The 25,261-nt window shown below is 44.6% G+C and overlaps 1 protein-coding gene across 2 annotated transcripts in view; it reads right to left on the reverse strand.

Annotated features, from left to right (window-relative positions):
* The window catches only part of psme4b (proteasome activator subunit 4b), a 229,381-nt gene extending 204,599 nt beyond the window's left edge, over positions 1 to 24,782 (reverse strand). For both annotated transcript variants that reach the window (XM_070889545.1, XM_070889544.1), the window contains exon 1: positions 24,410 to 24,782. In XM_070889545.1, coding sequence (XP_070745646.1) covers positions 24,410 to 24,630 — 221 coding nt within the window. In that variant the 5' untranslated portion in view covers positions 24,631 to 24,782. The remainder of the gene's footprint in view (positions 1 to 24,409) is intronic.
* Positions 24,783 to 25,261: the final 479 nt, after the last annotated feature.

Raw genomic sequence — 25,261 nt, forward strand, 5'->3', positions numbered from 1 at the left:
ACTCCTTGCAATCTGTAGCAACTATTCAATGTTTTTGGTTGAAATTTTGTATTGATTTGAGTGCTGACTCGCACAAGTGTGCAGAGTGTGTTGTTGGTAAGGTTTGGGATATTTAGTTCTTCTTGCTAATGCTGAGATACAATGCTGTTTTCCACATATTCTTTCAAATCCAGATGACGTATTGGCACAGGTCAGATGCTGACACGTATTCTTTCATATGGTAGTAACAAAGCAAATCAAATGTCAATATCCAAGTCAGATATCCAGACCAAAGCTTCTGGTGCAACAGCATGGATATCTTGTAGGCTGCCTGCAAATTTCCTCTGAGAGCAGTGCTCAATGATGTGCTCCAGGGTCTGATTAGGAGCTCCACAGTCGCATAATGGGGATGCTTTAATGGTCCATCTATGGAGACGGTGGCAGCATCTATCATGACCAGTTCTGAGATGGTTGATGTTTGTCCACTGTTTGCGAGGAAGGTTTGATCCTTCAGGTTGTACTGTGGGGTCCTCTATAAGGAATCCATTCCGTACGTCACAGTTCTTCCAAGCATTTCGCCATCGGTCATCAAGGCTGAGGGGAGATCGTTCAAGGGTTTCGGTGACGGTCCAAAATGGTGGTTGGTGATTCAAGTCAGCCTGGATCGGCATGTCTTTGCTGGTGTATCAGTTGTATTCTTGGAATCTGCATATTCGCGGCATAGGTGTGGTGGTGTGATGTTTGCAACCATGAGCAGCCATGGTGTTGGTGCTGATAAAAGAGTACCGGTGATAATTCTCATAGCAGAATTAAGCTGGGCATAAACAGATTTGACATGCGGATTTGATCGCCATGCCGGAGAGCAGTACTCCGCTGTAGAGTACACCAGGGTGAGTACTGCTCTACGGAGGGTTTGAGCGTCTGCTCCCCATGTGGATCCGCCGAGTTTCTGGATCAAGTTAGAATCATAGAAATTTACAACAAGGAAGGAGGCCATTTCAGCCCATCGTGTCCATGCCGGCCAACAAAGAGCTATCCAGCCTAACTCCACTTTCCAGCTCTTGGTGTGTAGCCCTGTAGGTTACGGCACTTCAAATGTACATCCAAGTACTTTTTAAATGTGGTGAGGGTTTCTGCCTCTACAACCCTTTCAGGCAATGAGTTCCAGATCCCCACCCACCTCTGGGTGAAGAAATTTCCCCTCAAAACCTTCTACCAATTACTTTAAATCTATGCCCCCTGGTTGTTGACCCCTCTGCTAAAGGAAATAGCTCCATCCTATCTACTCTATCGAGGCCCCTCATAATTTTATACACCTCTAAGGTCTCCCCTTAGCCTCCTCTGTTCCATAGAAAACAAACCCAGCCTATCCAATCTTTCCTCATAGTTAAAATTCTCCAGTTCAGGCAACATCCTCGGAAATCTCCTCTGTACCCTCTCTAGTGCAATCACATCTTTCCTGTAATGTGGTGACCAGAACCGCACGCAGTACTCTAGCTATGGTCCAATTAGTATTTTATACAGTTCAAGCATAACCTCCCTGCTCTTGTATTCTATGCCTCGGCTAATAAAGGCAAGTATTCCGTATGCCTTCTTAACCACCTTATCTACTTGGCCTACTACCTTCAGGGATCTGTGGACATGCACTCCAAGGTCCCTTTGTTCCTCTACACTTCTCAGTGTCCTACCATTTAATGTATATTCCCTTGCCTGGTTAGTCATCCACAAATGCATTACCCCACACTTCTCTGGATTGAATTCCATTTGCCACTGTTCTGCCCAACTGACCAGTTCATTGGTATCTTCCTGCAGTCTACAGCTTTCTTCACAAGTTGACTCCACTCTTCAATTTTTGCTCAAGGTTCTGGAGATGTTGTCTATATGATAGGGTGCGATCAAGCATGACTCCGAAATAGGGGTTTTTTTTTGGCATGGTTTACCTCTGCGCCGCAAAAGGAGACTTTCATAGGTTGGTTTGCTTGATGGGTGTTGAGGTGGAATGTCGAGGTGATGGTCTTGTGCAGGTTTTCCGAAGTCGCCATTGGCGGAAGTAGGTCTCCATCCTCTGTAAATCACTGATCAGCATCTCTTCAGTGATAGACAGGTTCATGTTCTGCATGACCAAGGCAATATGATCAGCGTATACGAACTTCCAGGACTCTGTTTCAGGCAGGTCGCTGGTGTAAACGTTGAATAACAGGACAGAACAACAGTGTGGGAGTCAGTTGTTTAATGCTGACATTGATTCAATAATGAAGTAAAACTAGTGTGTGTCTATGATGAGTGTTAATTAAGTCATGTTTTTTTAATGTCATTATTGTTTTTTTGATGCTCAAATATTCACTACAATACCAGTATTAATTCTTACATTCCAAGTTCACAACTCAGAAAAGAATACCTAACCACTGCACCATAGTCCTGCCCCTCAATTTGCTATTTGTTTTATTAAGACAAAATTGAAAGAAGAATATACCATGAAAAGTTCAAAGTTAAAATGATAGTCAGTAATATTTGCTTAGTGGTAGTGCTCAGAATCTTGCTGCAACAATGATGAAACTAGAGTTAGGACTAACATACTAGTCTACTGTGCTATCATTCATAAGTATGTGTTGCCACATAAATACAGCGAAGAGGTGTTGAAAACACTGCTCAGTGCTTCTCTGCCATGCAAGAGCCATTAGTACCTGTAACAATTTGTATAAAGAAATTATAATCGCATGGCTGCATACAAAAAGGAAAAATAAACATTCAAAATATGATTCAACTGGCATAGAGCCAAATCACAACTTGACAATGACTGAAAAGAAAACATTTTCAACCAGTTTTATTAACATTGTAAGGGCAGAAGCTATTACCATTCCTGAATACTGAAATGTGAATTCTGTATTCCTCCCAAATATGTTTGCCTGCCTCTTAAGAGATAGAAGTTAAAATTTAGAGGCAAGTATACCCCTAAAATAATTATACCATCTATCATGGAGGTAGATTAAATATGTAGCCCATAAATAATTTGAATTATAGATAATATTTTCAATACAGGAGGAATTGTGGTCTTCCCCTATCTATGGTGTGCAAAAGTGTCATGGAAAACAGGCAGTTGATATTGGTTAAACCCAAGATACCAAGATTATGAAATTTATTAAAGTTAGAGATTTTGAGGTAGGCTAATATGCAAGTCCAGTAATATACGGCCACACAGATTGGATACATGATTCTAATTTTGTATAGTTGAGGAAAAAAAGGAGAGTGAAGACAAGAGTCAGCCCTACGAGGACCCTACCAGGACGAACACAACACTCGGGTCATGGTTATGACCCTTCTCGCAGTCAGCTGCACAATGGCAGCGGCACGTAGCAAAATGGGAGCTGATAGTAGATGACAAGTAAATTCTAAGTTTGTAGGTGGGTAAGGCAATTAAAATATACAAGCTGATCTGCAGGGATAACAGAGCAGGGGGATGGGAACCTATGCAGGGAGACAAAGGGAAGTAAAATGGGGGCAGAAGCAAAAGGTATAAAGGAGAAAAGTAGAAGGGGAGAGCAGAAAAATCAAAGGCAAAAATCAAAAAGGGCCGCATTACAACATAATTCTAAAAGGACAAGGAGTGTTAAAAGGACAAGGAGTGTTAAAATAACAAGCCTGAAGGCTCTGTGTCTCAATGCAAGGAGCATTCGTAATAAGGTGGATGAATTTGAGAATGTGCGAAAATGTATAGCAATGGAGAAAGTGAAGTGAACAAAGGAATCATGGAAGGATAACCAAAAGAATGTCAGACTGCAAATGTTACAACATTGGCACAAATAGCAGACTTGCTCAAGGTCTTGGTTACTAGTCACGCCAGTAAAATTGTAACATTTACAAGCAATGGGTGAAAAGCTCTTTGTGCAAAACAGTTGCTATTACACATAACCACTTGCCCGTATCTAATTGGGCAAGGAAGGCCAGGTGTCGGCTCATGAGTGGACAAAGGGAAGGAGGGATCACAAAGGATAGGGTGAACTGAATGTCCCTCAATTATATTACGTACCGAAAGTGTATAACCTTTGCGCCCCTACATTGTAACGGGGCTTGTCCGAGGGAAGTGAGTGCACTCTGAAGGGAGAGCGTTCCTTTGTTCTGATAAGTCCCGGCCGGTGAAACAAATAATAAAGACTGCTTTGTTATAAGCTGCTTTGGTGTTCGTGTCAGTGTATTCGCTGAAACAGATTGAGGGAAAAAGAATCCGTATTAACATTTGGTGTCAGAAGTGGGATCTCAACAGACGACTGCCGAAAACTTGCGAATTAAGAGCCAGACTAGCCTTGGACGAGACGGGAGGAAAGTGGCCACTGGAGTGAGTACCCTTTAAAATACCACTTCAGTTTCCTTCAGTTCCAAAAGTCTGAGGAAAGTTTGGCCACTCGCTGGTTCTCAGGTAGCGTTTGAACGAGATCCAAGTCAATCTGGCGAATACCTTCTAAACTTAGGAAATAAGTGTCCAAGTCAGGTGTGACGTCGACCTTGTATATCACTTGGCCCGTCTAGGCACTGATTGGATTTAAATCGCGCGGCGACGCGGAGGGCTAGGGAAATCGCGCGGCGCCGTGAACCACGCGGAGGGATAGAAAAACCGCGGGGCGACGCGGGATTGTGTAAATTTAAAATTGTACTTATGCCAGGTACGGCGTCAATCTTGTATATCACTTGGTGCGCCTAGGCTCTGGATAAGGTAACGTAAACCACCGCGGGGCAACTCGGGACTAATTAGATCATTGACAATACGCGTGGCGACATGGGTAATCAGTTAGATAAAACTACGGATGCTGGTAGTCCGCTACAAAAGTTATGTGAAGAATTCCCTGAAAGAGCTGGACAATTTAGACTGTTATCTGGAGCCTTGAACAAATTATTAGGAGATGACCAATGGCCCCTAGGAGGCACTAGGAAGCGTGGAGGTAGCAAAAAGGGCACAGGAATTGATTTGGAAAAGGGGACGAGGGAAAAGGAACAAGAATGTAATTGCCACGTGGCGACATTATTGTCAAAAATTGAAAGATGCATCACTTCTGTCAAGTTGGCAGGACAATGCCATTAAATTAGGACGCTCATTGACAGAAGGAGGACATGTTAAAACCGTAGACGTCTTAAAGAGTGCGCGCACGAAAAACTTACCAAGAGCTCCACTCGGACCTCTGAAAAGGGTATTGATAGACTACGTAGTCAAATGGTTGGCCTTGCATTGACCGAGGCTGATGATGAAATTGATGAATGGTCACTGACTTGGCGCCTAACGGCGCCTCCCGCAGGCCCTGGCCCCTTACCACAGTCCACTTCCCGCCAACCTCCACCTTACACTCCGGCGGTAGGAGGTAATGATAACCATAACCCCACACCAACGAACCAACAAGCCCAGACGGACCCTTCATCTTCTGATAGCGACTCAAATCCCCAGTTCACGAGCCATGTAGCCGAGAGGACCAGATCTCACACCCGAAAGGGCAGATCTATATCTCGAAGGAACAGGCAGTCCCGTGAATCCGCTAGTCAGAATGCCAGTCGCGGAAGGCAAAACAGACCCTCCCGCCGATCGGGACGCGGAGGTGCTGTGCGGTCAGACGGCTCCGAGCCACCCTCCGACCCAGAAACGTCTTCCGAGGTTGACACCCCCACCCCCAAGCCCCGGCGGCAGCTCCCCGTTCGACCAATGCCAAACCCTGACGCACAAGCTGCAGACCACCCCACCATAGATGTCTATGTGCCTTGGAAACCGAGCAAAATTATGGCCATTCTGGCCACCATGCCAGATCGGAAAACGGAACCTGTCGAGTTTATAGATCATCTTCGAACCACCATTGCAGTTTATAATGCAGAATCAAGGGACCTGTGGGCCCTGGTACAGCAGACCCTGAGCCCAACTGAGCACTCCCGATTTCTAGCTCACCTAAGACGTGCAACCCATGACGCATTGTTGGCTGTACATCCGAATAACGCCCAGGACCACCTAAATGCTGTTTTCACCGCCCTCGGCACGACCCTTCAGAAGCCCATCAGTATGGCCGCAGTATTAGAAACTAAACCCAAGCGAGACGAAAATGCCGACGAATTCATGGAAAGATTCATTGAAATATACGGAGGTCAATCTGGAGATAATGCCTTCCGGGCGGGGGATAATTCACCTCAATTCTGCGCTATTCTACTTCAGTGCCTACCCCATTCGATTGTTCACGCTATCCGGACCAATAATATGAATTGGGCAGATAACAGTTAGGCCCAGATGGAGAGAGCAGTGAAATATTTTTGGCAGGAAAAGAAAGGCGAGGGGGGAGGTGCGCCCCCAACCCGGGTCAAGACTGAGTACATGATTAGAAAGAAAGAGCCTCCTCGAGGGGAAAAAGCGAAACCTGACCCAAGGGGATATCAAATGGAACCACAGTACTGTGTAAGGGGATGGATGGATAACCAAGGATATGGGTATACCCAACACCCCAACAGTCCCGGCCCCGTAAACTATAGATCCCCTTATGGCCCTCGGTCGGGTACGAGAGGCGGCCAGGGCTGGGGAAGGAGCGGACGATGCTTTAATTGTGGACAGGAAGGACATTGGAGCAGGGAATGCCCCTCCCCTCAGCACGAAAAAGGAAGAGGAGGAAAAGGAGGGGGGCAAGGGGGGAGAGGACAGGGATCTGATACGAACTTCTCCCAGAACAACCCCTTTGCCCAACTGTCACCCGAATATCAATACTGACCACGCAGCTTGACTGTACGAGGATCTTCCTCGGATGAGGAACCAATGATATTGCTAAAAATTCAAAATGAGTGGCAACCCTTCTTAATAGATACAGGAGCTTCCATGTCCTCTGTGCAGTCGAAGCTTAAACTCCCCGCCTCCACCGAGACACAGGGACTGTCAGGGTTCCTGGGACAAGTCTCAACATTCCCAGTGTCAGAACCAGTTAAAGTAAATTACAAGGAAGAATCTGTGGAACATCGGTTTGTTATTACCACCAATTTGGACTGTAACTTGATGGCTAGGGATCTCTTCTGTAAATTTCAGTTGCATCTGGAATGCGGGGATGATGGGATCGTTGTAAAGCAAGGAACCTTTAAACGGCAGTGCTACACTACCCGGACCCCTCAATGGTGGTCCCTGGATTTGCCAAGCGCCCGATCATGTGACCCTAGCCTATGATCCTAGGGTAAGAATCAGGATCTCCAGAATCTCTACCAGGATCACGTGGGAGAGGAGTGGGAAATCCTCCTAAGAGCCAGAGTGTGTCTGGACCAGAGGGAAAAGCAGATTTCGTGGCAATGAATAGAAAGTTGTGGCGGCAGCCCCCAACGGTGGCACCCCACGTCACTCGCGAAGTATTACCTCCCCACCATGCCAGAGATTTAGGAATTATGGTGCGCCAAGCTATAGACGAGGCTGACCCTACCAGCCTGGATTTGCAGATTGTGGGACATGGCCGGACGGTCCAATTTCACAGGGATCCCGAGAAGGTCCTGATGGTACTATGCCACCACACCGGTACCAATACACCCGATTACGTGGATCCTCACATATGGGCAGAGGACCCCTCCCAAGTGGGCTATACTCCAATCGATCCGATTGAGATTCTAGTACAGAACAATGTGGACTGGCCCTCCAGCCGTCAGTACCCACTGAAACCACAGGCAATACCAAGTATCCACCGATTGATCAAGGGACGAGTGGAACAGGGGATTTTGGTTCAATGTCAGTCCCCGTGTAATACACCAATACTGGCAGTCCCTAAGCCAGGCAAAACAAATCAGTTCCGTTTGGTCCAAGATCTTCGAGCCATCAATACTATCGTCCAGCCCCTACACGCTCAGGTTCCCAACCCAGCACAGATACTGTCGTTAATCCCAGCAAACGCCAAGATCTTCGCAATAATAGACCTCCAACACGCCTTCTTCACCTTGTCGCTAGCCCAGGCGAGTCAGTAACTGTTCGCCTTCACTTACCAGGGACAGCAATATACCTGGACGAGACTTCCCCAAGGGTTCATCCACTCCCCGACCTTATTCTCAAGGTGCTTGCAGGAACAGTTACAGTCCCTCACGCTGACTAAGGGATCCACTTTAATTCAGTATGTGGACGATTTACTGGTAGCCAGCGCAGATGAACCAAGTAACCGGGAGGATGCTAATCAGTTACTAATTACTTGTCCTCCCTGGGATACATAGTTTCCCCATCAAAGGTCAAAATTGGCCAGTCTCAAGTCAAATTTCTTGGGATCATTTTATCAGGCACCCACCGAGCTTTGGAGGCTAGCCGAGTCGAACCCATCTGCCAGTTTCCAGTCCCTAGCACGGCTAAACAAATGCGGCAGTGGTTGGGGATGATCAATTACTGTAGATCCTGGATCCCTAATGCTGCCCTGATGACCAAGCACCTCACACCGTACACAACCAAGGAAGGCAGCTTTGAAATAGAAACCGCAGACGTCCAAGCCTTTAAGGAACTAAAGACAGCCTTGCTGCAAGCTCCGGCTTTGGGCCAGCCCCTCTATGACCGGCCCTTTCAACTGTATTGTACGATCCTGAAAGATTGTGCTACCGCTGTCTTAACTCAGAAACACGGGGATAAGCATAGGCCTGTTGCCTACTACTCTTCTAAAATAGACCCCGTTGCCTTGGGGCACCCTGTATGTACTCAAATATTAACTGCCATCTACAATAGCCTTCAATCTGCCGCCAACCTTACCCTCCAGCAGGATATTGTTGTATATACCTCTCACTCCGTAGCTGCCCTCTTGGGTCAACTGCAGACTCAACATCTTACCATGGCCAGGCAGAGTAGATATGAGATCTACCTACTAAATAATCCTAAGCTGACCTTTCAGCACTGTACTGCCATTAATCCGGCCTGTTTTCTTACCGAGCCACCCCAAGATGAGGAAGAACCGAGTCATGACTGTTTATCTTTAATTCAAGAAGCTACCTCGGTCAGGGAGGATTTAGTTGATGTACCAATGGAGGACCCTGACTGTATTATGTATGTTGACGGAAGCTCTTCCATTGACCCAGAAGGCGGACGAATTTTGGGATACGCCATAGTAAACCAGGAGAATCGGTCCTGGAATCTGCTGCCTTTGAGACCGCCTATTCCGCCCAACAAGCTGAACTATTCGCCCTCACCCGGGCCTGTATCTTGGCTAAAGACCTCAAGGTCAATATCTATACCGACTCTAGGTATGCCTTTGGGGTAGCCCATGATTTCAGACAATTATGGAAAAATAGGGGATTCCTAACCTCAAATGGGAATGAGATATCCCATAAGCAGCTAGTATCTGACTTGTTGCAAGCCCTCATGCTCCCCAAGCGCATGGCCATTGTCAAGTGTACCGCCCACACTACCGGAAAATCTCCGGTTGACATAGGAAACCGCTGTGCTGACCGAGAGGTCAAACAGGCCTCCTGTGGACAACAAATGGTGGTGCCCAGAATGATGAGTCAAACTAAAAATCCTGCAAAGGATAAGTTAGCCTCGGAAAAACCAATGCCAACCATCCAAGATGTCATTAAAGCACAGGAGGACGCTCCTGAAAAAGATAAACTGTTGTGGAAAGATTATGGATGTACTTATGACAATGTCTCTAAACTCTGGACCACTCCCGCGGAACAGACTTGCATGTCTGACGAGTTGGCCCTATGGGTTATTGAATCTATGTACTTTGCTACTCATTGTGGGCGGTGGCCCAGAACATCAGTAGTCACTGCCTTGTTTGCCAACAGCATAATCCAGGGAAGGGAGTCCCCTGTGATTGGGGTAAGACGCCCCTACCAGAAGGTCCCTTTGAGACCTTGCAGTTGGACTACATTGAGTTGCAGAGTTCAGTGTTACAAATATGTGTTAGTAATAGTGGATGTGTTTAGCAAATGGATCGAAGCTTACCCTACCCTGGACAATAAGGCTCAAACTGTTGTTAAGGTGTTAATGAGGGAAATTGTTCCTAGATATGGTATCCCAGCTCGACTGAGTTCCGATAATGGCCTTCACTTTATTGGCCAAGTTAACAAAGAATTCTGTTCCCAGATGCGCATTAACCAGCAGCTGCATTGTGCCTACCGACCCCAAGCTGCGGGATTAGTTGAACGTGCTAACCAAACTCTTAAAACCAAGCTTGCAAAACTGGTAGCATCAACCGGACTCAATTGGCTCAAACTCCTTCCCATAGCCCTATTCCAGATCCGAACTACTCCCACCGGCAAGGCTAGACTGACCCCCGTGGAGGTCATTTATGGTAGGCCCCTTAGGACCCCATGGAATCAGAATGTCCCCTCGACTGTCCAATTCCACCACCACATGACTGAGGAAATGACCACCTATGTTCTTTCCCTGACTCAGGCTCTGCGAATAGCCCACAACCAGGTTCGAGATGCTCACCTCGACCTCCCAGTTTTGCCCGAATTGTCCCTCGTGGCACCAGGGAAGTATGTCCTGATTAAGAAATGGATTCGAAAGGGATTAGAGCCACGATGGGAGGGGCCTTTTCAGGTGTTACTCACTACCCCCACTGCTAAGGTTGAAGGGAGAAGTGCCTGGGTTCACCTGCATCATTGCAAGCTTATCACTCCTTAACTATCTTCTATATTTTTGTTACAGACTTCCTCTATCCCATAGCTGAATAAGTGGAACATTCGGGCGAGCAAAAACGAGCTGCTGAAGGTTGTGTACCTCCAATTCCCCGTTGGACAAACCGGGTCCTTGGGACTCTTGGAACCTGACGGGCCCAGAGGACGTTGGATGATATCCACTTAACCCATAGCTATGGGGTTGTGGATTCTTTTTAGTATAATGGCGTTGGCGGCTTATAACATACAGGGGGCAAGAACTCCATGTAAACACGTTCCTATATATGTATTATGTTTATGCGCAAAATGGGAACTTTTCTAGTTGCTGGGTGTGCTCACATATCCCTATACATTCCAAAGGGGGAATTCCTTTGCGCCCCGTTCCACTGACCCTAACTGAGACTGTCAAGTGGCTTCTGAGCCAGACTAGCATGAGAGGAGAGAGGGCCAATGCAAATACGAAAGATGAAAGGCGGGTCAAGAGAGGGATCACGGAGGGCAGGAGGAGCATCATACCACGGGGTCGTCACCGAGTGGGAGAGTGCTGGCTACCCCATTAGTCAAACGTTCCAGGGATGGTACCAACCACCGTATGACCATAAAAAGAAACCCCCATTCTTAGTCCTGACCAATACCTCGGGGATCGGGAGGCCAACCGGGACCATATGTTTAACCCAAAATGACACCAGCAGAAAGTGACATATCATAGGGTACACAACCTCAACATCACAACAGGTGCATGAGTCACTATCCTCTCTCACTTTCCGAATAAAACAGGTGGAGGTCTGTGGGCCCAGTCTTGGGACCCCAACACAATATATAAAAAGGCAGCGTATAACGGCACGTATTTTGTGTGCGGGCATAGGGCATATCCCTGGTTACCTAGGCGATGGACAGGGTCCTGCTATTTGGGATATGTGGTGCCATTTGTGCAGCAAACACGTACCCTGGCGGAAGCACATGCCTCCAGCCGACACAGGCGAGCCCTCACCCCCGTCGAGAGGTTCTTTGGGGTCATGATGTTCCCATTCGGGATAGGACGCACCATGGATGAAGTACAGAATCTAGAGAGGGTATTGGAACAGATAGCTAACTATACTGCTGAAGCTCTGGAGGACATCACGGCCGAAATGGTAGCAATACGGACCGTGGCATTACAAAACCGAATGGCCCTCGATTATCTGTTAGCTGAGAAAGGGGGAACATGTGCCCTGATGGGGATGTAAGTGCAACATTCAGATCCTGATAGTTCAGAAAACATAACCAATCTCGCTGATCACATAAGAAGGGAGGTAAAGAAGTTATCCACCCCTGCAGGAGGAGTAGGCTGGTTTGACTGGCTGTTAGGTGGATCCTGGGGATCGTATCAAATGCATGGAGCAATAATCCTCATCGTAATAATAATCACTTGTTGCTTAATGGTTGGTTGCTTCAATTTTTGCTGTAAACTTATGATTACCAAGGCTATGGATCCTTTAGGAGCTATAGGATCACGGATGATGCTTCAGTAGACAAAAGATCCTAAGGAAGGGGAGAGTACGGAGGAGGAGTGTGAGCGACTAAACGCGATCACCCTAGAATAATCCTAAAGAATGATAAAAGGGGTGAATGAGAATGTGCGAAAATGTATAGCAATGGAGACAGTGAAGTGAACAAAGGAATCATGGAAGGATAACCAAAAGAATGTCAGACTGCAAATGTTACAACATTGGCACAAATAGCAGACTTGCTCAAGGTCTTGGTTACTAGTCACGCCAGTAAAATTGTAACATTTACAAGCAATGGGTGAAAAGCTCTTTGTGCAAAACAGTTGCTATTACACATAACCACTTGCCCGTATCTAATTGGGCAAGGAAGGCCAGGTGTCGGCTCATGAGTGGACAAAGGGAAGGAGGGATCACAAAGGATAGGGTGAACTGAATGTCCCTCAATTGTATTATGTACCGAAAGTGTATAACCGTTGCGCCCCTACATTGTAACGGGGCTTGTCCGAGGGAAGTGAGTGCACTCTGAAGGGAGAGCGTTCCTTTGTTCTGATAAGTCCCGGCCGGTGAAACAAATAATAAAGACTGCTTTGTTATAAGCTGCTTTGGTGTTCGTGTCAGTGTATTCGCTGAAACAGATTGAGGGAAAAAGAATCCGTATTAACAAATTAACTGCACAGATAGCTGTTAACGGATATGATGCAATTGGGATTACGGAGCCAGGGTGACCAAGGCTGAGAACGCAACATCCAAGGGTATTCAATATTCAGGAAAGATAGACTGAAAGGAAAAGGAGGTGGGGTAGCATTGCTGGTTAAAGAGATTAACGCAATAGTAAGGAAGGACATTAGCATGGATGTGGAATCTGTATGGGTAGAGCTGCGGAACACCAAAGGGCAGAAAACGCAAGTGGGACTTGTGTACAGACCACCAGTCATAGTGAGGTTGGGGATGGCATCAAACAGGAAATTAGGGATGCGTGCAATAAAGGTACAGCAGTTATCATGGGTGAGTTTAATCTACATATAGATTGGGCGAAACAAACTGGTAGCAATACGGTGGAGGAGGATTTCCTTGAGTGTTTAAGGGATGGTTTTCTATACCAATATGTCGAGGAGCCAACTAGAGAGCTGGCCATCCTAGACTGGGTGTTGTGTTATGAGAGAAGATTAATTAGCAATCTTGTTGTGCGAGGCCTCTTGGGGAAGAGAGACCAGAATATGGTACAATTCTTCATTAAGATGGAGAGTGACACAGTTAATTCAGAGACTAGAGTCCTGAACTTAAAGAAAGGTAACTTCGATGATATGAGACGTGAATTGGCTAGGGTAGACTGGCAAATGATACTTAAAGGGTTGACGGTGGATAGGCAATGGCAGACATTCAAAGATCACATGGATGAACTTCAACAATTGTACATCCCTGGCGTAAAAATAAAACGGGGAAGATGGCTCAACCGTGGCTTAAAAGGGAAATTAGGGAGTGTTAAATCCAAGGAAGAGGCATATAAAGAGGACAAAAAAAGCAGCAAACCTGAGGACTGGGAGAAATTTAGAATTCAGCAGAGGAGGACAATGGGTTTAATTAGATGGGGGGAAATAGAATATGAGAGTAAGCTTGCAGGGAACATAAAAACTGACTGCAAAAGCTTCGACAGATACATGAAGAGAAAAAGATTAGTGAAGACAAATGTCAGTCCATTACAGTCAGAATCAGGCAAATTTATAATGGGGAACAAATAAATGGCAGACCAATTGAACAAATACTTTGGTTCTGTCTTCACTAAGACACAAATAACCTTCCAGAAATACTCAGGAACCAAGGGTCTAGCGAGAAGGAGGAACTGAAAGAAATCCTTATTAGTCAGGAAATTGTGTTAGGGAAATTGATGGGATTGAAGGGCAATAAATCCCCAGGGCCCGATAGGTACTCTGGGATGCAGACTAAGGAAGTGGCCCTAGAAATAGTGGATCAGTTCCTATGGACTGGAGGGTAGCTAATGTAACCCCACTTTTTAAAAAAGGAAGAGAGAAAAAAGGGAATTATAGACCAGTCAGCCTGACATTGGTGGAGGGGAAAATGTTGGAATCAATTATTAAAGATGTAATAGCAGCGTATTTGGAAAGCAGTGACAGGATCGGTCCAAGTCAGCATGGATTTATGAAGGGGAAATCTTGCTTGACAAACCTTCTAGAATTTTTTTTGAGGATGTAACTAGTAGAGTAGACAAGGGGGAGTCATTGGATGTAGTGTATTTAGACTTTCAAAAGGCTTTTGACAAGGTCCCACACAAGAGATTAGTGTGCAAAATTAAAGCACATGGTATTGGGGGTAATGTACTGACGTGGATAGAGAACTAGTTGGCAGACAGGAAGCAAAGAGTAGGAATAAATGGGTCCTTTTCAGAATGGCAGGCAGTGACTAGTGGGGTACCGCAAGGTTCAGTGTTGGGACCCCAACTATTTTCAGTATACATTAATGATTTAGACGAGGGAATTGAATGTAATATCTCCAAGTTTGCAGATAACACTAGGCTGGGTGGCAGTGTGAGCTCTGAGGAAGATGCTAAGAGGCTGCAGGGTGACTTGGACAGGTTAGGTGAGTGGGCAAATACATGGCAGATGCGGTATAATGTAGATAAATGTGAGGTTATCCATTTTGGTGATAAAAACAGGAAGGCAGATTATTATCTGAATGGTGACAGATTAGTAAAAAGGGAGGTGCAACGCGACCTGGGTGTCATGGTACATCGGTCATTGAAAATTGGCATACAGGTACAGCAGGCGGTGAAGGTGGCAAATGGCATGTTGGCCTTCATAGCGAGAGGATTTGAGTATAGGAGCAGGGAGGTCTTACTACAATTGTACAGGGCCTTGGTGAGGCCACACCTGGAATATTGTGTACAGTTTTGGTATCCTAATCTGAGGAAGGACATTCTTGCTATTGAGGGAGTGCAGCGAAGATTCACCAGACTGATACCTGGGATGACAGGACTGACATATGAAGAAAGACTGGATCGACTCGGCTTATATTCACTGGAATTTAGAAGAATGAGAGGGGATCTCATAGAAACACAACAATTTGACGGGATTGGACAGATTAGATGCAGGAAGCATGTTCCCGATGTTGGGGAAGTCCAGAACCAGAGGTCACAGTCTAAGGATAAGGGGTTAGCCATTTAGGACCGAGATGAGGAGAAACTTCTTTACTCAAGAGAATTGTGAACCTGTGGAATTCTCTACCACAGAAAGTTGTTGAGGCCAGTTCGTTAAGATATATTCAAAAGGGAGTTAGATGTGGCCCTTACGGCTAAATGGATCAAGGAGTATGGAGAGAAATCAGGAATAGGGTACTGAAGTGTGTGATCTGCCATGATCATATTGAATGGTGGTGCAGGCTCGAAGGGCCGAAGGACCTACTCCTGCACCTATTTTCTATGTTTCTATGATATCACTCTCAGGATTTATGTGGATTGGTTTCCAACCTCATCCCACTGTTGCTGGTCACAGATGCTTCTCTGGAAACTGAATGACAGAAGCGACAGTGGCTTTGGATTCTGCAATTTGACTGGTCACATTACACAGTCAGTCACAAGACATAGAAAAAACACACAAAATTGACACAAGGAAAAAACAAAGTCCATGACAAAAAAGGGACACAAGTAACATAGAAACATAGAAACATAGAAAATAGGTGCAGGAGCAGGCCATTCAGCCCTTCCAGCCTGCACCGCCATTCAATGAGTTCACGGCTGAACATGAAACTTCAGTACCCCCTTCCTGCTTTCACGCCATACCCCTTGATCCCCAGAGTAGTAAGGACTTCATCTAACTCCCTTTTGAATATATTTAGTGAATTGGCCTCAACTACTTTCTGTGGTAGAGAATTCCACAGGTTCACCACTCTCTGGGTGAAGAAGTTTCTCCTTATCTTGGTCCTAAATGGCTTACCCCTTATCCTTAAACTGTGACCCCTGGTTCTGGACTTCCCCAACATTGGGAACATTCTTCCTGCATCCAACCTGTCCAAACCCGTCAGAATTTTAAACGTTTCTATGAGGTCCCCTCTCACTCTTCTGAACTCCAGTGAATACAAGCCCAGTTGACCCAGTCTTTCTTGATATGTCAGTCCCACCATCCCAGGAATCAGTCTGGTGAATCTTCGCTGCACTCCCTCAATAGCAAGAATGTCCTTCCTCAAGTTAGGAGACCAAAACTGTACACAATACTCCAGGTGTGGCCTCACCAAGGCCCTGTACAACTGTAGCAACACCTCCCTGCCCCTGTACTCAAATCCCCTCGCTATGAAGGCCAACATGCCATTTGCTTTCTTAACCGCCTGCTGTACCTGCAAGTACACCCCTGTATCTCAAGTGCCTATTGTGAAAGCTGTAGATCGACAGAAAAAAGGGATGCTTGAAAGGTAGTCAGACAACCAGATGCGGTGCAGTGAGTTCATTTGGAGTACAGCTCACACTTCAAGGTATCACCAATTGCAAACTGAATGCTTAATTAAAGTGAAATAATATTTGATTAATGGAAATGGACACCAATGTTACATTGGTTTTAAGCTTATCCCATAATTTTTAATCCCCAGATGACTGGTGCGTATTTATAGCATCACACCATCTGTAACACATTGGAAATTGTGTAATACGCTGGAAGAATGGAGATATAAAACAGAGAGCACATTGGCAGAGGCACATAGCAAAGTGGGAGCTGATAGTAGATGACAAGTAAATTCTAAGCTTGTAGGTGTGTAAGGCAATTAAAATATACTAACTGATCTGCAGTGATATCACTCAGATTTATCTGCTCGTCAAATTTATATATATATTCTGGAATTTAATTCACTGATTTTATAGGAGAATATCATACCTACAATATATTAAATAGTATTGTTGTTGAATTGAAACATGCAACATCAAACAACATATATATGGATTGTATAACAAGGCAATAAATTCTGAAAGGTTGGGGTGAAATCAAACAGTGAGCTCATAGCTCAAAGAGCTTATCAACATCATGTGCCATTGCTTAACATTATGTTATCTGTAAAATACTGTATATACAAAGGTATCTTTGTTTATGGGATGTCAGCCTAACCTTAGTGGTGGAAAAATTATTGGAAAAAATCCTGAAAGACAGGATAAATCTGCATTTGGAAAGGCAAGAATTAATTAGGGACAGTCAGCACGAATTTGTTAAGGGAAGATCGTGTCTGACTAACCTGATTGAATTTTTTGAGGAGGTAACCAAGAGGGTCGATGAGGGTAGTGCGTACGATGTAGTATATATGGACTTTAGCAAAGCTTTTGATAAGGTCCACATGGTAGACTGGCCATGAAAGTTAAAGCCCATGGGATACAGGGCAAAGTGTCAAGTTGGATCCAAAACTGACTTGAAGGAAGGAAGCAAAGGGTAATGATTGATGAATGTTTTTGTGACTGGAAGGATGTTTCCAGTAGGGTTCCACAGGGCTCAATACTGGGACCTTTGCTTTTCGTGGTATATATCAACGATTTAGATTTGAATATAAGGAGTATGATTAAGAAGTTGGCAGAAGACACTAAAATTGGCTGTGTGGTTCATAATGAAGAGGAAAGTCAGGTCTGCAGGAGGATATCAATCTACTGGTCAGGTGGGCAGAGCAGTGACAAATGGAATTTAATTCAGAGAAGTGTGAGGTGATGCACTCTGGGAGGGCTAATAAGGAAAGGGTAGACACATTAAGCAGTAGGCCACTTAATAGTGGGACCTTGGAGTGCTTGTCCACAGATCCCTGAAAGTATCAGGCCAGGTGGATAAGGTGGTTAAGAAGGCATAAGGAATGCTTGCCTTTGTTGGCCGAGGCACAGAATATAAGAACAGGGAGGTTATGCTTAAAATGTATAATACTTTGGTTAGGCCACAGCTGGAGTATTGCGTGTAGTTCTGGTCGCCGGAAGGATGTGATTGTATTAGAGAGGGTGCAGAGCAGATTTACTAGGATGCTGCCTGGAATGGAGAATCTTGGTTATGAGGACAGATTGGATAGGCTGGGTTTGTTCTCATTGGAACAGAGGAGGTTGAGAGGAGACCTCATTGAGGTGTACAAAATATTGAGGGGGCTGGACATAGTGGATAGTAAGGGTCTATTGCCATTAGTGGACAGGTCTATTACGAGGGGGCATAGTTTTAAGGTGGTTGGTGGAAGGTTTAGAGCTGATTTGATGGGGGGCTTCTTTACACAGAGGGTTGTGGGAATCTGGAACTCGTTGCCTGGAAGAGTGATGGATGCAGAAACCCTCACCACTTTTAAAAGATGGTTGGATGGGTCGGAGAGGAATTTTCCCAGATTTTTTCTCCCTAAATTGGCCCGGGTTTTTAAATCTGGTTTTTGCCTCTCCCAGGAGATCACATGGCTCCGGTTGGGGTGGAGTGTAGAATGTTTTAGTATAAGGGGTGTCGCAGTTGTGGTGAGGCAGATTGGATGGGCTGGGTGCTCTTTGCCTTTACATCATTGTTCATAGGTTTATATGTAACCTTTAGGGCTGCTGACCAAGTGCCGTGTGGCTCTTTGTCAGCCGGCACGGACATAATGGGCCGGAATGGCCTCCTTCTGCGCTGCAAATTTCTATGTTTCTATTTATGTAGCGCCTTTAACGTAGTAAAATGTCACAAGGTGCTTCACAAGAGTGTTAGAAGACAAAAATTTGACACCGAGTCACACAAGGAGAAATTAGGGCAGATGACCAAAAGTTAGGTCATGGAGCATTTTAAGGAGCGTCTTAAATGAGGAAAGAAAGGCAAAGAGGCGGAGAGGTTCAAGGAGGGAATTCCAGAGCTTAGGCAGCTGAAGGCACGGCCACCAACGGTTGAGTGATTATAATCAGGGATGCTCAAGAGGGCAGAATTAGTGGAGCGCAGATATCTCGGGGGGGGGGGGGGGGGGGGGCGGTTGTGGGGCTGAAGGAGATCACAGTGATAGGGAGGGGCGAGGCCACGGAGGGATTTGAAATTAAGGATGAGAATTTTAAAATCGAGGCGTTGCCTAACTCAATGTAAGTCTGCAAGCACAGCGATGATGGGTGAACAGAACTTGGTGCGAGTTCGGACACAGTCAGCCGAGTTTTGGATGACCTCACGTTCATAGAAGGTAGAACGTGGGAGACCAGCCAGGAGCGCGGAGTGCAGAATAAAACATCTATTATTCCTTTGTATAATATGTATTTAAAGTTATTTAAAAAAGGAAACATTTGCAGGGCTACAGGGAAAGAACAGGGGAGTAGGACTAATTGGCTAGCTCTTTTAAGAGCAGGCACAGACACGATGGACTAAATAACCTCCTTCTGTATTGTATGATTCTATGGTACTGAAGAACATATTCTTCTAATACATAAACTCACATTGATGTACAACAATTCGATACTAAAGGCACTCACAACTTACGAAGTTTATTCACTTGATGGAACATGTTCCACAGCACATTACTACCAAGCATGAATACTGCACGTTGTTCAGTCTATTATTAGTGGTAGAGTCCTAGGATCAATACCTTGCAGGAATTTTTCGCATTCTCAAAATTATCAAGGGACCCAAAGCAGTACCACAAATGATGTTTGAGGTCATCTCAGAGAAGCCGAACTTACTAAATCAACCGAAGAAATTTGTGAACATGAAAGACAAACAAGTTAAATCCATGTGCTAATGAATATTCCAGCAGGTATTATACTGATTGGAGGACCTCAAGCATATTATAACAAGAGTAAATCTCACATTTCGCTCAAAAAAAACTTTCATAGCTGCGAAAAAAAGTGTAACTTTTTTACAAATATTAAATCTGCCATCCAAAACAACCCGAGGGAAGAACTTTCATTTACATAGTGCCTCATCAAATCTTTCGGATATCCCAAACCACTGCTCATTCATTGAATTATTTGTTGAAGTGGAGTGACTTCATCCATCTTTGAAAGGACAGACGATGCCTCGATTTAACATCATACGTGGCATTACTCATGGGCACTTTTTTTTATCCATCTCTCCTTCATCTAATCGTTTTCTGCTTAGTTTGTACCCTTTTCTGTTCTTTCGTGTTTGTCTTTCACTGTCTCTTCTCACACTTCCTTTCATTGTCATTTCTGTAACTATTTATCTCCAACTTTTTCTTCATTCTCACATTCCACTATCTGTGATGTCCTATACTATTTTGCTATTGGCATACCATAGTAAGTAGTACCAACTATCCAGTATGTATATTCTTTATATGTACTAGCAGATCTCCTATAACATAACTAACTCAAGTCAGAGGTGAGATTATTGCAAAGGGGTGCTGGAATGTGGAAAGGAGAGTGCAAATCTCCAGAAACAGTATTTTTTTTTAAGTTTCTTAATCTTCTGCCCAAAGACAGTGAAGTGAATGCTTTTTTATTCCGTCCTAGAAAATAAATGTTTCCCTTATTAACTGTTGGATAAATTGAGATAGCAAAGCTACATAATCTCCATGTTTTTGGACTTTCAGTATAAAGTAAAATGTGCCTCTCTGAGGCCACCCTCTCAAGTAAAAAAATAAAAAGGACTGGTTTTCCTGTGATAAACTTTACATTAAAAAGTTAGAAAATTCCTTCTCCAATTTGTTTCCAAATAATTTGGAAAAGCAAATCATATAGCCTGAGGAAAGACACACCGAGTTTTATTTTTTTTAAATTTAGGGTGCGGGGCAGCGCGGAGCCATTGTTTGTGAACTCTCGGTATAAACAAATAAAACACAAGTACAATAATCATCCTTAGTTTGTTTCTCAGTCTTGGCAACCATGCTTTAATCATCCTTTTTGTCTCTTTCTCTCTTTGTCACACCTCTGAAGTAAAAAGTACACAGAAAATAGTTTTCCTTTTAAACGGCACAACTTGTATTTATATAGCACCTTTAAAGTAGAAGAACATCGTTAAGCACAATGGTGTTTCTGGAGATGAGGGGGTTGACTTATGAGGATAGGTTGAGTAGGTTGGGCCTTTACATATTGGAGTTCAGAAGAATGAGAAGTGATCTTATCGAAACATATAAGATAATGAGGGGGCGCGACAAGGTGGATGCAGAGAGGATATTTCTACTCATAGGGGAAACTAAAAGTAGGGGGCATAGTCTCAGAATAAGGGGCCGCCCATTTAAAACTGGAGATGAGGAGGAATTTCTTCTCAGAGGGTTGTAACTTTATGGAATTCACTGCTCCAGAGCTGTGGAGGCTGGGTCATTGAATATATTTAAGGCGTAGATAGACAGGTTTTTGAGCAATAAGGGAATAAAGGGTTTTGGGGAATGGGCAGGAAAGTGGAGCCGAGTCCATGATCAGATCAACCATGATCTTATTTAATGGCGGAACAGGCTTGAGGGGCCAAATGGCCTACTCCTGCTCCTATTTCTTATGTTCTTATGTAATCAAAAAGTGGACGCCAAGCCAAAAAGGTATTAGGAGGGATGGCCAAACGCTGAGTTAAAGAGGTGAGTTTTAAGAAGTGTCTTAAAGGAGATGATGATGGAGAGGCAGAAGTATTTAGGGAGCGCGCACAATAGTTAGGTGGCTGAAGTCAAGGCCATCAATGTAGGGGCGAAGGAAAAGGAGGATGCACAGGAGGCTGGTGTCAGAGCAAGGGAGAGTTCGGGAAGGGGAAGTGTAGGGATGGAGGAGGTTACAAATATAGTGAAGGCCAATAAGTGATTGGATCAGAATTTTTCATTTGAGGCATTGGGGAACCGGAAGCTAATGTAGGTAATGAAGGCAGGGGTCAAATGATAGGTGAACAAGACTTGCCGCAGGATTGTTTACCTCAGAAATGGTTAAGCTCTACTCTGTTTTGAAATAATTTAGAACAAATGCTGTTACAGTAAATTATCGATTTTTGTGCCAAGAAAAATCGCAATCTGATGCATGGCAGGAGTTTCTCCACACTGCATGCACTCAAGTCTGTAGCATCCTTGGGAATTGCAGATATAGGTATAGAAGTGTGGTGAAAGATCAGTAGAGATAAATATTGTTTGCACTGACATATCACATCACAATGACAAAATGACATCACAATGCACCAACTGATTTTTATGATAATCACTTCAATTAACGTTTTCAGTTGAAAATCTTCAAGTGTAATATAAATAGACTAGATCATGGACCATAGTTATGTCAAATGAAAACATCCCATCAGCCCCACCTGTGGAGATACTCATCATCGGTCAGAACTGACCACAGTCTATCTTTATCGGTATTGAAGCATAAACCACTCCAAAGTATTCATTATATAATTTACAACACTCGGAAAAAAATCAGTGGAAATTAACAAAAATCATATTTCCACTTATCATCCAAGATTGCAACACATCAAGTAGTTCAGATGAACACCCACACCATGATCAGTTAACTACCTCCTAGAACAATCAACAAGTCAATAGTTTATTCCTTACATCAACAAAGCAGAACTGAGAAGGTGGCTTAATTTAAACCCTTTAGCATTCAGTTTTGCCAATTTTAGGTCCCAAGTCATAACTCCTTTTTCAATTTAATTGTGATAGGGAAGAGAGAGGGTTAATGTGGGAAAGAAAAAAATGTTCATATAATGCTTTATCACTTTTGGTGTGTAGTTACTGTTGTTTTGCAGGCAAGCACATCAATTTGCACATAGCAAAGTCTCAAAAACAGCAAATGAATGAATGAATGAGCAAATAATCATTTGTTGTTGGTTGAGGGTCAACTGTTGACCAGAACAGCAGAAAAACTTTGTTCTTCAAATTGTGCCACAGAATCTTATGGGACAGTAAACAAACTGATCTTGTGTAATCTTAGAAAAAATTCCACATCAACGTTTTGAACAAATGTCATTTTAAAATGCATGGTGCTTCATATCTTATTTCAAGCAGATATTCAAAAACAACATTTTGCTGGCACCGAATCAATTAATGTTGCAACATTTAAAGGGTGCTACAACAAAATATTAACTTAAATTACTGGTAAAATGTGTTTTAACTAAATGAAACAATCACAGCAGGGACTGAAATTGCTAGTGTACAATGAAGACTTTTGAACAGTTACGTTATCAAATATCAAGAGATTTTTTACAAATGTTTGTAGAGGAAATAAAAGCAAAGATATTATTTTCAGCTCACAACCATTATATTGACCTGCTTTCAAACATCTCAGCAATAAAAATATAGGAAAACCAAAAAATAGTTTTAGAAACTCTCCACCCATTTGTGCAAAAGCTTCATAAAATGTGAATGCACTTTGTGAACCCAACTAAAAAGAATATTGTCACATTTAGTAAATTACTTTAACACACTTCATCCATACCTCCAGCCTAATCCAATATTAACCTAATACAAATATGCCATTTCCCATCCAAGTGGACAACAAAGCAATCAATTCCCAGGCCTCTAGCAGTGCTGGATCTTGGCAGATGCACAACAGACATCGAAGATAAAAAAAATGTCAGAGGGTGACTTGTTTCTTAAATGTCGTCAATACATTTTTACAAAAAGGCAAGAAAACCAGCAACACATTCTTCAAAAGTTTAATAACGTGGTGATGTCAGAAACTTATGGCTCACAAATATAATAGATTGCTGATAAATAGGACTTGTTTTCCTGATAAATTAAATTGAGGTATCAAAATATTCCCTTGGAACTACGAAATTCCAAAAGTAGTAACATTTTCAATCACATATCCTGTGCAATCCAAAAAATACTTTGTATTTGAAAGAACACCAAGTACAAACGCAAGACCATGACTAAGCACCTTGGGTAGAAGCTTCCAATTTGTTTTAAAAAGGAAAAAACGCGATTACAAAACCTACCAACATGGAAAGGGGGGGGGGGGGGGCTAAGCTATTTACACAATTTGAACCTCATGTCCAAAGCGACACTGAATTTTAATCCAAATAGTTGCTATGTTCATCAACACAAATCAAACTTTGTCAACCAGCAAAAGTGTCGTGTCACAGTCAGCTGTGCTTCAAGCACAGGGCAGCTCAACATTTCAAGTTGGTGAAAGATCAGCCAAAATAAGTTTATTTTTTTAAAAAAAACCTTTATTTTTCATCCTCCCGCTTCCCCTTTGGCTTTACGCGGATTTCAAACAACGTTGGTGAGATCGTAACAAAGAGCCGCGTTGGTTCCCGAGGGATTTATTTCTATTTTTATTCGCAGCCGGTGTGTCCTCTCTCTGGGACTTAGAGAGAGGAAGGAGGCCCAGGCTAGGCCCAGGCCTTTCTAAACGCCGGGCGGCGCACTGATAGCCCGGAGAAACAGTATTACAACCGATATAAACCGGGTAGATGCGGATCCGGGAGCCGGACACCGGCACGGGGACAAGTGAAGGCCGCGGGCAGGCTTCGGTTCACACTCACGTTGAAAGTTTTCTGGTCCAGAATAAAACTCCGGGCCATAGCTCCCGGAGCTGCACGGCCCGGGCCAGGTTGGCTTTAATCTGGCCGAGGATCTCATTGGACTCGCGGTCCAGGCGCTCCGAGTACGGCAACAGCTGGTTGTAGAGAATCTCCTTCTGCGGCCTGAAGCCCAGCGCCTGCTCCCGCCGCCGCCGCCACTCGCCTTCCTTGTCGTCGTTCATGTTCAGTCACGGCCTCTCCCCGGATCGCCGCGTCTCACCGGTATCCGAGCCCGGCTGGATGTGAGAGGCCCAGACAGGCGGATGTGAAACTGTAGGGCGAGCACCAGAATCATCGTCACCGCCAGCCCAGCGCTCTCTGACTCACTTCCTGTCTCTGATCCGATTACCCATTGACACACCGAGGGCAGGGGGCGAGTCAAGGGGAAAGGGTGAACTGGGGGAAGAGGGATTCAGGGGAAGGGAGAGAACTGGAGAAAGAGATTTAGTGGGTGGGAGGGAGGGAGAGAGAGATTCAGGGGGACAGAGAGAGAAAGAGAGGTTCGGGGGGGGGGGAAGAGAGAGAGGTTGGGGGGGGAAGAGAGAGAGGTTGGGGGGGGGGGGGGGGGAAGAGAGAGAGGTTGGGGGGGGGGGGGAAGAGAGAGAGGTTGGGGGGGGGGGGGGGGGAAGAGAGAGAGGTGGGGGGGGGGGAAGAGAGAGAGGTTGGGGGGGGGGAAGAGAGAGAGGTTGGGGGGGGGGAAGAGAGAGAGGTTGGGGGAAGAGAGAGGTTGGGGGGGGGGGGAAGAGAGAGGTTGGGGGGGGGGGGAAGAGAGAGGTTGGGGGGGGGGGGGGGAAGAGAGAGAGGTTGGGGGGG

Source organism: Pristiophorus japonicus, chromosome 9 (assembly GCF_044704955.1).
Source record: "Pristiophorus japonicus isolate sPriJap1 chromosome 9, sPriJap1.hap1, whole genome shotgun sequence".
Classification (NCBI taxonomy): domain Eukaryota; kingdom Metazoa; phylum Chordata; class Chondrichthyes; family Pristiophoridae; genus Pristiophorus; species Pristiophorus japonicus.